At 40.0% G+C, this 14445-nt stretch overlaps 1 protein-coding gene across 1 annotated transcript; it reads right to left on the reverse strand.

Annotated features, from left to right (window-relative positions):
• Positions 1 to 11239: 11239 nt before the first annotated feature.
• On the reverse strand, positions 11240 to 12240 carry LOC119410257 (transmembrane protein 74). The gene has a single exon (XM_037677170.1). The coding sequence runs from the start codon at positions 12238 to 12240 to the stop codon at positions 11419 to 11421; it is 822 nt and encodes a 273-aa protein (XP_037533098.1). The 3' UTR covers positions 11240 to 11418.
• Positions 12241 to 14445: the final 2205 nt, after the last annotated feature.

Below are 14445 nucleotides of genomic sequence, written 5' to 3' on the forward strand. Positions count from 1 at the left end.
TTAATGTAAATGTGTGATGTGTTAAACTTGATTCTGTTAATAAATGACCCACTGTCGTGGTGAGTCAAAGATAATTAACGTCTCACGTCCACATTTTATTAAATTCAGATGCACGTCATTATACAGTCCAGAAAAATGAAAGAATCCGTTTTAATTTATGAATATATCATGCATATGTTCATACTACAATCTGCTCAGAGACGGGATTATAATGACATTATGACCCGGTTCTGACTGGGTTAAACTGGGCCAGCAACTCTAAACAGAGTCTTCCAGGGATTCAATATCCACCAAGGAATGGAGTTTAGTTCTGCTTGCTACATAACGTAGAAAGGCTTTTGAAGCACAGTCTCATATTTCCGTACAAGTCAATCCAGGTAAGATCCGTTGAGATCACACTTAGTCACGCCCCCTCATACACTGACAGGTTGAGCTCCCCTTCAGTGAAGGAGGAGTCTAAGACCCTATAAATGAGTAATGACACGGGACATCTGCCCCTTCCGGTTCCTGCTCGCATCATAGAATGGAGAGGCCAGCGCTGTAAACTGTAACCTTTTCTTGCCTTGATTTAATATGGATTTGGATATATGGATTTAATCATTATTTTGTGAACGTTGGATCAAGCCTTGCAGCTAAAATACCAAAAGTAGACAATAATGTGAACCATTCAGTTATAAGTTGTGACAACAGTATTTTTCTTAATGGAACTGACAAAGAAGAAATAATGAATGTTGTCAATATCTTACAGATAAGAGATCAAAATACTGGGTGGACATGGATATGATGTTTGTAAAGGACATAATGAGTTATGTTATCGAGCCGTTTACATATATTTGTAATTTATCATTTTCAAAAGGAATATTTCCAGACAATATGAAAGTAGCTAAGGTAGTTCCTCTCTTTAAAAATGGTGATAAATGTGTGTTCAATAATTATAGACCAATATCCTTATACAGTTCTCAAAAATTCTAGAAAAACTGTTTGTGACCAGATTAGATAAATTTATTACTAAACAAAACATTCTAACTAGCAGTCAGTATGGGTTTAGAGCAAAAAACTCTACATCACTGGCTCTCATGGAAATAATAGAACAAATAACTACTGCTGTCGATCAAAAACAGTATTGTGTTAGTATTTTTGTTGATTTAAAAAAAGCGTTTGATAATACAAACTTGGTTTAAACTTAATAAATTATCATTAAATTTAGATAAAACTAAATACATGATATTTAGCAACAAAAAGAGAACTGTTGATGATCCATTTAAAATTGAGGGTGTTGAGATTTGTAGAGTTCATGAGATGAAATTTTTGGGTGCAATCATTGATGAACAGCTAACATGGAAAAATCACATAAATTCTGTAAGAATAAAAATATCTAAATCTATTGCAGTACTATACAAAGTTAGTATTTTGTTACTTTTATTTTTATCCAGCCTTTAACATTTATCTTGACGCATGCTCATTAATCCAATCCAGGTAAAACAATCTAAAAAAGTTGTCTGGTCCTCTGGACATTCAACATTTTTTGAATGTCCAGAGGACCAGACTTAACGTTTTTAGACCTTTAACATTTAGTTTGACTACTTTTAGGATCCAGCTAACCTTTTGCTGCTCTTAGCTAGCAATTTGTTGGTTTTATCTTCTTGATAAAGTTTGTACAGTTAAATTTTAGCTACATTTAGATAATATAATTTTTCAGCAAACTTTTATACTGTTAGCTTTCAACTAGTATTTTGCTTCTTTTAGCTTTAGTGCATGTTTCACTTGTTTTAGTTTGAACAACTCATTTAAGTTTCTTTAGTAAATGTCTGCAGTCATTTAGGACTTAGCTGTCACTTTGCATTTTTGAAAAATATTCTATTTTGTTAGTTGACATTTTCAAGTAGTTTCACTCTATTTGTCTCTGTGATGGACCGTAACCCACCTCTCACAGTGACTAGGATATGGACACAGTGACCCCACAATCCAGGAAGGAAGAACAGGATAAAGATAATGAATCAATGGATGAATGGATGGATGTTTTAAATGATATTATAATAAAATTCCTTTGAGATTTCAGGAAAACAGATATTGCTCGTAAAGTTGTCACTGAAGATTTTGTTTGAACAAAATGATTTTGTCACTTTTCTGTTCACCATATTTTTGCTCAATAAATCAACAAATACATAAATAAATAAACAAACAAATAAATAAATAAATGTATTCATACATATACATACATAAATACAACTAAACAAATAAAAATAAAACAATGAATAATTAAATTAAAATAAAAATTATAATAATAATAGTAAATAATAATAATAATAATAATAATAATAATAAATTACAATAAATAAAACAAATAAATAAAAAACTATGTAAATAAATAAATAAAAGCATAAATACATACATAAATCTGTAAATAAATAAATATTAAGTTCATTCAAACTTTATTTAGACAGGTTAATCCCATTGAGCCTCAGGGACTCATTTACAAGAGAGACCTTATTTTAACAAAGAGTGATGACAACAGTGGATAACAAAGACAACAATAGACAATCATAAAGAATGTGTACAAATTGAGGTTTTTTTTTTTTTGTTTAATCAAGTGAAAATAAATTGGTATTTAAAATAAAATTTTACAAAAAAACAAACAGCTAGATTACGAGGCGGTGTAGAAAACTAAAAACAGGAACATGTCTGCATTGGTTTTTTCCAGGAACTTAACAGATGTTTAAAGCCACTTAGAGAGGTCAAGGTCGAGAGCTTCAGATCTTGTTGTAAGATATTCCAGGAAACAGGAGCGGAGTAGGAGAAGACCCTTTTGCCTAGTTCAGTCCTCACTGAGGGAACACTGCAGGTAATAATGTTCTGAGAGCGCACGCTGTAGCTGCACTCACGCAGAGACATGTAGGAGGAGATGTATGAAGGCAGCAGACCAAGAAGTGATTTAAAGATGAAAATGTACCAGTGAGAGAGTCTGCGTGAAGTTAATGATGTCCAGTTAACCAGTGAATACTGGGTGCAGTGGTGGGTACGATAATCACAGCCAGTTATGAATCTTAGTGCACCATGATAGACAGCATCCAACATCTGCAGGGTTCTTGTAGGAGCCTTCATGTAAATAATATCACCATAATCAATTGAGGGAAGGAAAGTCACAGATACAAGGCGTTTTCTAGCATTCAGAGTTAGACAGGATCTGTTTATACATTTTTTATGTAGTTTTACTTTCAGTTTCCTTACTAGGAAACTTACTTACCATGTGAAGCTTAAAAGAGAGATGTGAATTGATAAGATACCCAAATATTTATGGGAATCAACAAACTCAATGGGGACACCATTTGAGGATAAAACCAGAGGAAGAACTGCTGGGACCGACTTCCTGTTTGAAAAAGCATCTCTTTGGTTTTGTCAGCGTTTAGTACAAGTTTGAGACAGAACAAATCTGACTGGATGATGTCAAAAGCGGATTGCAAAAGATGGAAAACAATCGCCATCGTTTTTGCTCGACAATTAAAAAAAACCTGTGTCATCAGCATAGAAATGTAAGGATGTGTCAGGGATGCTCTGACCTGCATTACCTAAGTAGATTGTGAAGAGGGTGGGTCCTAAGTCAGAGCCTTGTGTTGCACCATTGTTGACTGTTAAATAACTTGAGGAAGTACTGGAGGAAGTAAATTGATAAAAAAAAAAAAGATAATACGTAAATAAATAATAATAATAAATAAGGAAATACATACATACATCTATAAATAAATTAATTAATAATTAAATAAATGAATGCATACATTCATACATGCATACATACATCTATAAATAAATAAAAACATACAGACATACATACGGGCAGCACGGTGGCGCAACTGGTAGAGCTGCTGCCTCTCAGCGAGCAGGTCCTTGGTTCAAACCCCGGTCCAGGGGCCTTTCTGGGTGGAGTTTGCATGTTCTCTCCGTGCATGTGTGGGTTTTCTCCGGGTACTCCGGTTTCCTCCCACAGACCAAAAACATGCATGTTAGGCTGATTGGTAACTCTAAATTGTCTCTAGGTGTGAATGAGAGAGTGAATGGTTGTTTGTCTCGTTTGTCTCTATGTGTCCCTGTGATGGACCTGCGACCAGTCCAGGGTGTCCTCTGCCCCTCGCACAGTGATTGCTGACATGGGCACCAGCGACCCCCGTGACCCAAAATGGAATAAGCGGGTAAAGATAATGGATGGATGGATGGATGGATGGATTTATGCATACATACATACATCTATAAATAAATCCATAAATAAATGCATATATGCATACATACATATATCTATACATTAAAATTTTTAAATACATACATACATGAATAAATGAACTAACTAACCAAAAAATGAATAAATAAATTCAGACTCAACCCATTTTTGGTCAAACATACAAAAAGTCACATCTTTTGCAGCTTCACATTTCCTGGGATCAGACTGTGTCATCCTTTTACAAAGTTTAGATAAATGTAACACATGTTTGTAGGCACACGCGTGGGGCATTGCACAATAAATGCATGTAGTGACACCATGATGAAATAAGCTGAAGGCAGCAGTTTAGCTGCTCTCCAGCCTAACCTGAAGGGATCGTCTTACAGAGAAGCCAAGCAAATATCAATAAGGGTGACTTGGCTGTGTGCTGCTCAAGGATAAAGAGCTTACGTTTGAAACCTCGAGCTTGGCATGTAAAATGCTGTCGCTTCAAACAAATCCCTGAAACACGTTTAGTTGGCTGCAGGAGGGGAAGCCTCTGTGAGGCACAGTCCCAGCCATGGGGAAGGACTGGGAGAAGAATGGAGATAAAGACAGAAAGAGGTGGGGGCGTGTGTCTGCAGAGCGTGGCGTGGGGCTTTACATCCTGCAGATGAGGCAGTTTCACGTGTGTTTATGGCTTTCCTCAGGCATTGGGAGACAGAAGCTGTCACAGATAACGTGACTTCAGTAAAATGTCTCAGACACTGAACACAAATCTCAAGCCCACAGAGCTCCATAATATTTATAATCTCTGACAGTGGCATCTCTGTCTTAAAGGGATGGTTCACATATTTAGGAGTAGAGTTCTGTGGCAACATTATATACAATAATTGTGTTATTTAGTGTAAACTGTTTTGCTGCAGGTTTGAGCTACTGTGGTGTCAGAAGGAACATAAAAAACTGTCAAATCCTTCATGTGTTGTTTTTTCTGTGTTGACTCATGCAGAAGGGTGTAACTGGAAGAAAAACAACAAGGCTATCATTTATTTTGCATATAGCTCTTTAAGGACTTCAGTTTAAGAAATATTAGTTCTGTTTGGATTACCAAGCTGGCAGCATGGTTTAGTTGTCTCCTGTCATATTATCATTTATGCACGTTCTAACTTCTCCTCTCACCATCTACTGTGCTAACTCACCTGTTTGAACTCAAAAATCACCCAAAGTCAGGAGGGCCAAAAACATGTGACTTGGCTTTGACACATTCTAGATATCAGTGCTGGCCCAAGCCTCCATGGGGCCCTAAGTGGTTTGGGGCCCTCTATTTCTGCTAATAATGTGAATTACTGCAGTCAATAATCAGAAGATCAGATCATTCAACCACTTAACATAAACTCATTGCAACTCTGACAGTCCTATTTACATTATGCTATATGTACTGTATGTATCATCTAATGCAGGGGTCAAACTCATTTTCATTTTGGGCCACATCAATGTGGCAGAATGGCAGAATGTATTGATAAAACTACCTATTAACAAACTGGTAAAATATAACTTTCTCTGCATTCAACTTCTAAAAATTAAATATTTTGTGTTTGAGTAATTTGGCATTATAAACATAAAAAATGATTTGATTTGACTAATAAAGTAATATTGAAGCACACAACTGTTATCTTGAAGTTCTGTTGCTGTGGCCCTTTAGGGTGTACAGAGCCACAGATATGGATATGGTGGGCCGGCTGGATTTGGCCCACAGGCCAGAGGTATATTGCTGTGTGTGTGTGCTTGTGTGTATATACAGTAATCCTTCGCTACTTTGCGATTTGTTTATCACGGACTCGCTCTATTGCGATTTTTCAAAAGAAAATTGGACATAACTCACAATTGGCTCATTGATGGATGAGCCGCGCGGTCAGCGTGGATAATTTATTTAAAGTAAATTGTTTTAAACTATTTAGCATCTACTGCACTTTTGTACAGCCCACACTTTGCAGAAAAAATTTCCTCCTGATTCTCTGTGCAGCCCACACTGCAGGATACAATTCATTCTGCAGCTGATCAGCTGTTCTGCTGCATAGCTGAGAAGTGGGCGTGGCCAAGAACACTTGCAGGTAGCAAAAAGCAGGCAAGGCAGGGAGCTGGAATGATGTCATACTGTGCTCTTTTACAGCATTTAGAGTTTAGAGACATTGTTTAGAATATTGCAAGAGTGGGAATGGTTTAAAATGCCTTTATATGTATGTATACATACATATATGTATATGTATACTAAAATAACTACTACTTACTACTTGTACTATTTCTACTTTGCAGCTTTTCACTTATCACAGGGTTTCAGGGTTTGATCTCCCATGACAAACATTCAAAATGTGGGTGGGGTAGGTGAAGCACCCACACTTTCCCCCACCCTCATTCGCCCCACTTTGGGCCCATGAGCAAGGCCCTTAACCCCCATCTGCTCCCTAAACAGGTCTCTCTTGAAAATGAGTTATCATGGCTCAATGAGACTACCTGTATAAATAAAGGTAAATGAAAAAAAATAAATAAATAAAAATAAATGAAACGAGGGACTACTCTATGTGTATGTATTTCATAGGCATCACAACCATTAAATGTGAAGGGGACATGTCCCCCCCACACTCAAAAAGCGTTCATTTGGACCCTCACTTGATTAATAGGAGAATACTCAAGCCACTACAACTCCACTCCAGGTTTTCCTGGTTACCTCCAACTCTAGACACAGCAGTCTGCTGCCTTCACTGTTTCTGCTCTGAGTCTCCTCCTGCGTCAGCAGAAAACACGCACAGGTGGAGGAGGTGGAGACACCTCTGCGTTGCTCGTCCACCAGTTTAGCAAGTTTAGTGCAGGCAGTTGTTGACCAGGGAGGTTGAACATAAACATAAGTGGTTCATTTTCATTAGCCTTTCATTACCATCAGTTTTAGATTTTACTGTTATTGTGGGAAAAAAAAAAAAGGAATACTCTTAACAGAAGTGTCTTAGGCTGCATCAAATATGCTTAAATTCATGTAAATAATCATGTAATGTTACATTTACAACAATGTAAAGCTTTAATAGAAGTGTGTCTGAACCACAAGGAAATTTTAGAGATTAGAGCTGTTTTCTGTACTGTTCCAGTCCCACTCAGAGTAGCTCATAAGATAAATTAAACCATATTTTTCTGAGCTAAGGCTGTAAAAAGAGTATCTACAACAAGTATCTGATTGTTTTAACCCCATTTTAAAAGTCCCCAGCTTTATTAAATGTTGAAAGTGAATGGAAAAGAAAGAAGTGAAAAATACATCCCAAACAAATTAGAACATGATTCCCACGTTCACAGTCAACAACAGCAGGAAGTCTGGCTGAATGAATCTGTTTAACGTGGTGTAGAATTACAACTTCTTAAAGAGAACATGACTACACAACTTCATCTGGGACATTCATTTTTATTGTTTTTCTGGAAACCTCTTGATTTGTCATTTTAATGACCTTCTGACATGTTTGTTGTCAGGGAGGCACACGTGTGTCAGCTCTGTGGCCACAGCAAGAGAAGAGCACATGAAAAAAACAACACACAGATTATTTTTTACTGCCACAGGCTCAAACACAGATTTCCTCTGAATCTTCTCATCATGAGACACCTGCTTCTATTATCTGTTTGTGTAATGATCAGTTTAGAAAATGTACCTATATATATATATATATATATATATATATATATATATATATACAGGAGCAAAACAAATCACTGAAGGCATAGTAACAATGTGACCCCGAGCTGTTTGCCACAAAGAAATCAGCCTGCACGTCTCGATACCGGAGGCTGACTCATGTCGTTTTCAACATAAGCCTTGGAACAAGGTCACACAGCAAAAGATGAGAAACCAAGGTAACACTCACACTGCATGAGAATCATTAGCACGTTCTGCAGAATGTGACATTTGCCTGTGCAAACGAAAGCATGCAAAGTAGACTGAATACTGAGGGTTGCTGCATGATTTAGGAGCCTGCACATAAAAGGCCTGTTCTTTTGTAAGAATATGAGGAAAGTGTTTTAAGGTTGCAATAAACTCACCAGGCAGAAGGAGAACTGTCTTAACGTGAACTCAGCTTTGATAGAAACCAACCTTTCTCATTTTTCAGGCATTAGTTTCCACCTGACATGTATTTTGCCGAACGTTTAATGTTACTCTGCTAACATTTTACCAGTAAATCACTTTGACGTTAACCCCAGCATATGCTTAAAAAATAAAACATCCCACATTAGACGGGTAATTGGCTCTTTGATGTCATGGCAGCTTAAGGTTTTGGAAGTAGGACAACTCTTTCATGTACGATAAGTTATGCTTAAAGCCATCTTCTAGCAGTGGATGAAAAAATAAAGAAAAGAAAAGAAGAGCGGGCTGATGAAGAATATCTGATGAAGCTTGAAGTGCTGCAGACGCTGCACACGTTTCTGATTCTAATGAAGTTTTGAAGCGCTTGTTCAACACCAACTCTTAAAACGGTTGCAAATTGGGTAAAATGTTAATAAAAACTGAATGCAACGATTTACAAATGTCTTAAACCCATATTTTTTTAAATAATCTTTGATCGCGGCATCTCTATCTTGACGTCCATGGAACTAAGTATTTATCTTTATATTAAGAAATTGTAGCCTTTAAAAAGGCACCGGTTGTTTGAAGGTGAGGTGAGGAGGTCAACACATCTCAAAAAGGGTTGAAAAGGGCCACGTTCCCCCACCCTCCACGATGCGTACCCTCTTCTTTAATATCAGTATGTAAATATAAAAATCATTTAGGATCTGCTGCTGGAGTTTTTAGAGGGAATGTTGTCCCATTATCATCTGATAAAGGATTCTGGGTTTTCTTTGCTCTGTTTTTTGTTTCATGATGCATTCAATGTTCTCACTTGGTGCGAGGTCTGGTGAGCATGCAGGTCAGTTTGACTCTTCCATCATGAAGACATACTGGTGGACGCTGAGTGTTGTTTAGCATTAGCTTGCTGAAAAATGTAAAGCCTCCTCTGAAAAAAAGTCTCCCACAAGTTATAATCAAACCTGCATTTACTTTTCTACACTGACAGTGCCTTTCCAAATGTGGAAGTTATGTCAAAGCACTGGTGCACCCCCATACCATCAGAGAGGCAGGGTTTTGAACCATGTGCTGATAGGCTGAGCAGTCTCCCTCCTCTTTAGCACAGAAGATGAGCGGTTTCAGAAAAGCCTTTGCAGCAGAACAGTTTCCCACTTTGCCTCGGTCCATTTGAAAAGAGGTTTAGTCCAGAGAGGACAGCAGCGTTTCTGGATGGTGTTCACACGTGGCTTCTTCTTTGTATAATGCAACTCTAACCAGCATTTGTGGATAGAACAATAAATTATGTTTACAGTCAATAATTTGTGGAAGTGTTTCTGAGCCCGTGCAGTGATGTCCAGAACAGAAACAGAAACTTTAAGTGGTGGCCCCTGAGGGCCCGACGATCACAGCCGTCCCCTGAGTTCAGCCTTTCCACAGAGCTCAAAGATTTCAACAGATTCTTCAAATCTTTGTTCATATTATGTAGATGATGGGATATTTAAAGTCGTTCCATGTTTTTGTTTAGGAACATTATTTTTAAATTGTGCCACTATTTTTTGACAGCTTTGTTACAGATGTTTAACCTCTGCCCATCTTAACTTCTGAGAGATTCAGCCTCTCTAAATTTTTTTTTGTATCCAGTTCTTTTATTGACCTGTTGACAGTTAACTTCATTTGTCACTAAACGCTCCTCCAGCTGTTTGTTTTCATACCGTTCACTTTTACAACCATCTGCTGCCCCGGCCCTGCTTTTTTGTAATGTGCTGCTGCCATAACATACTAAATTACTGTATTTGTTCTCTGATACTTTTTCTAACTCTTAGTTCAGACACTTTATTTGTTTGCTATGTTCCACTGTGAACAAAATGTGGGTCTAGGAGAATCACATCTTTTATTAGCATTTTACTAAACACTCCAGCTTTATCAAAACTGGTGTTTTAAATTAAAAGCAGTTTGCTGCAGGATGGAGAACAGAACTGAAGCTGGACAATAATAAGGACATACTGTAAAAAGCTTGCAACAGTCTGACCAGTGTGCAGCTTTGGCTCCCATGCATCAGACCTCAGCACTGCAGCAGAGACGAGCTGTCACTGGATATTACCATGTGGACCACCGAGCTGATTCTCCTACTGCACAGCAGACAGGGACAGCTTTACAGCCCTGCTTACTCCCACTCACATGCCCTGGGGACAGACACACTCTCTTTTTCCTGAAGTGTGTCTGTGTGCAGCTTTGCTGCTGGAAACAGTCGCATTAAAAATGAATAACCCTTTTAATAAATAGAAACTCTCAGAGGCTGCAAAACATGTGATCCGCTGTTGGTCACAGCTGGTCTCTGTTCATGTTAGTGGTGTTTCACAGATCGGTGAGCAACTTAACAGCATGATTTAAAAAAATGATTTATTACGTTGCTTTGTCTGTTTGTTCTAACAGAAACATAAAATGCAGATTTTTTTTTTTGTGTGACCTGTTTAAATTAACATTCCTTGATGCCCACCTCCTAAAATCACCATAAACTGAAATAAGTTTTTTGTTTTGGTCAAACTGTTAAAACAACAGGTTTCAAGCACTCAGAGTATGTGTTGTAAATAACTCTCAGCTACTACCACAACACCCTTTAGCTCAATGTCTGTAACTTGGACTGAGTTAGAGCCATTAGTGTGTTGGTTAAAGCCAAATAGTTGTGGTAACTATTTTAAACTGGACTGACTCCAAGAGTTGATCACAAGCACAGTGTAGATCCAATCATCACCTTCTGAGAGTTTCATTTACTTTCTGTCCACTGTTCTGGAGATATTTTGCTCACAGGGCGGATTCAGTCCAACCACTTTATACAAATATTGTGTATGGTCTGTTAACCCTCAAATAGGTATTGGGAATGACTCTCAGCTACTGCCAAAGTTCAGCTCAATATCTGTAACAATGACTGTGTTAGAGCATTTTTGTGTTTAAGTCAATTAGTTGTGGCAGCCCTCTCAAATATCCCTGACTCTGAAATGTATCACTTATTGTATCCAATGTATCCAATACTGTCTGAAAGTGTCTTTAAAATCCGTGCAGTGTTTCTGGAGATATTTTGCTAACAGACAAAACACATAAGTGTGAATGGCATTAGTTCTTATTTAAACATTTTTTTTAGAAGCAGCGCGGCAGCTCAAGTCACAGTGTCCCCCGGTTCCTCCTCCAGGGACAGGTGCGCAGAGGAGTGGCTCGGACTGGATCTGGTTTTCAGGCTGATTGAGCCGTAAAGTTTGGCAGAACGTTTGGAGTAAGCCACGAGCTTCCTCCTGTACATCTCCCCCTTCCACATGGAGATCATCAGCAGCGTGGAGAGCACCACGCCGCCCAGCGTCAGCAGGCAAAGCCCCGCTATGACGCAGCGGTCCAAGTGGGCACCGATCCGCGCGCTCTCCATCTCCAGCCTCTCCATCTCGCGCGCAGACACCGTGTCACGGTCCACCACCACGTCCCGAGGCACGGCGTAGGAGATGATCACCAGGGAGATCCCGGTCACCAGGAACGTGACTGCGCTGATGAAGCCGTAGTCCACGGACGCGCCGGAGCTCTCGGTGAAGGACAGGTCCTCCTCGGAAATGAAGGACAGCTCCTGGAAAGTCTCGGAGCAAGGCTCCCCGTTGCGCGCGGGCCTCAGGGTACTTTTGCAGCTGCTGTCCGGGCTGGCCAACCTGAGGTTCACGTTCTCATCAATAAAAGTGAAAGACGTCTCCAACTCCTCATCGCAACAAATTCGAATCTTCTGCTCGGGCGCTCTGCGCGGCGCTGTCCTCGGTGCTGAAACGCACCGGGAGTGGCTGCTGCGGCCACACCCCTCCCCGCCAGCCCCCTCCCCAGGGGGCGCCTCTCCTGTTGATCCACCCGATTTACGGGCACGCGGCGCGGAGGAAACCCGATCCAGGACACCAACGTCGGGCTCTTTGCCCCCCACGTCCTCAGGAAGCTGCGCTGCAGACGCCATTCGCCACCCGAGGGTTCACTCTGAGCCTTCCCCCCGCCGTGTTTTCCCTCCACACCATCCCTAAACAGAAAACACACACCGGCCTGGAGTTAAATACAGCACCCTAATCAGATTACACCCGTGGGAGAGTGCTTTATGTGAGAGAAAAAAGGCAAAAACTTAAGAAGTTGCGCTAAATGCGCATGTTTGAGGTCATGCGGAATTAAAGCGCACTTAAAGTAAAGGGATACTTTAAAGGCGCTTATCTGTCGGTGATTAGCTAAATACATCCTTATCCAATCAAGACACACTTCACCTTTAAACGAAGGCTGAGCTATATGCTCTCCAATGGTCTGTATATTTAGACTCAACTTGTCGAATCATGAATATAACCCGAAATCCTTTCCCATCTGCAGCTGCAAGGAGAAGCAGAAAGCCATCGGAATGCTCCTGCACACTTTAAATCCAGCAGAGGATTGAGCTTAAACTGCTCAGCATAAGGGTGGCCCAGGCATGCACAATCCGCTTGGATTTCTTTCTTTCTAATCCCTGACAAAATGCCTCCTCAGGCGGCGCAAACAGAAACTCACCGCGCTACTTCAGCATCCCGCTCGACTCCTCGTCTTCTTCCGCAACACCAGGGCGGATGAGAGCACACGAGGTGCAGAGATAAGCAAAGCCTTATCAGAGAGGAGCTTTGACTGGATCCAGACCCCCGTCCCTCCTCCTCCTTTTCCTGCACGATGCTGTGGCGGAGAGGAGCTTCTCCTTTAGTCCCTCCCACTCTCTGAGCCTGTGAAGCGCTGAAAGGAGAGCTGCTATCTGAGAGACGATTGAGATCAGCAGTCACTCAGCACCAGGAGGATGGAGGCTGAGCCGAGGGGAGACCCTGAACTGGACTGTTTTTATTTTTTTTATTTTAGCTGACAGAGCGTCTGCAGCAGGAAACAACTGAGCAGAATATGATGCAGCTGAAATGTCAGAGAGCAGCTTCACCACAGCCCATTCTGTTAAAATGACACTTTACAGGGTCAAAGCCTACAACTGGAAATAAAAATCAAACAAAGCAATAGTTCTTGAAGTGGGTGAGCTAAAACCATCTTTAAAAATCTCCAATATCCAAAAAAATTATAGGGGTTTGCAAAAATGTAGCTTTTTTTATTCAACCTTTAAGTTTCTGTCAATGATGTATTACATGATTACTCATATTCAACAGGAGTTTTACATCCATCCATCATCTTTACCCGCTTCTTCCTTTCTGGTCACGGGGGTCACTGGTGCCACTGTCCAGCAGTCACTGTGCAAGAGGTGGGGGACACCCTGGACAGGAGAAAAACTCTCTCACTCAAAGGGACAATTTAGAAGTACCAATCAGTCTAACATGCATGTTTTTGGTATGTGGGAGGAAACTGGAGTACCTCGAGAAAACCAATGCATGCACAGAAAAAACATGCAAACTTCACACAGAAAGGTCCAGGGCCAGAATTTGAACTTGTGACCGTGTCACAGAGAGGCAACAACTTTAACAACTGAGCCACCGTGCTGCCCAGAGTTTTACATCTTTGCAGAAAAATCCTTCAGTGCTAACTTAATGGTGAAGTAAATGTATAAATAACAACTTGGAAAAAAAAAAGGTTGTCGTTGGTGTAGAGCAGCAACATTCACTTTGGAAGAGAATTCATTTGAGCTGTATGGATAAGCTATAAAGGACTACAATGAAAAGACTCATTTTCAAAACAGAAGGACCTTCAAATTATTCCAGTTTTGAAAAATCACATTTGCCTGAATGCCACTTTTAATCATCTCCTTCAGTTTATCTTTGAATGCTGAAATTCCTGCAGGAAGATTCTCAAGTTGCAGTGGATATGCTACAGCTGCTGCTGATAATATCTACCATACCATACCATACCAATTTATTTATAGAGCACTTAAAACAGCAACAAGGCCAACCAAAGTGCTGTACAAAAGAACACAAACATGCACAGCAGACAGGAAAACATAAAATAGAAATACAGATACAAATAGCAGCAGGAGCTAACTAAAATGGCCAACAGAGTAAAGAACAGACCGGGCCAAAACAAATCACACCGTGTTAAAGGCAAGCGAATAGAAGTGGGTCTTCAAGCGAGACTTAAAGACTGAGAGTGTGGGAGCCTGCCGGACACTCAGTGGCAACTCATTCCACAGTCGTGGACCTGCAACAGAGAAAGCCCTGTCACCTCTGAG

This window comes from Nematolebias whitei, chromosome 5 (assembly GCF_014905685.2).
Source record: "Nematolebias whitei isolate Nwh7 chromosome 5, NemWhi1, whole genome shotgun sequence".
NCBI classification, from domain to species: domain Eukaryota; kingdom Metazoa; phylum Chordata; class Actinopteri; order Cyprinodontiformes; family Rivulidae; genus Nematolebias; species Nematolebias whitei.

Coding starts and splice junctions, on each gene's coding strand:
- LOC119410257 (XM_037677170.1), bottom strand. CDS start 12,240: ATGGCGTCTGCAGCGCAGCTTCCTGAGGACGTGGGGGGCAAAGAGCCC.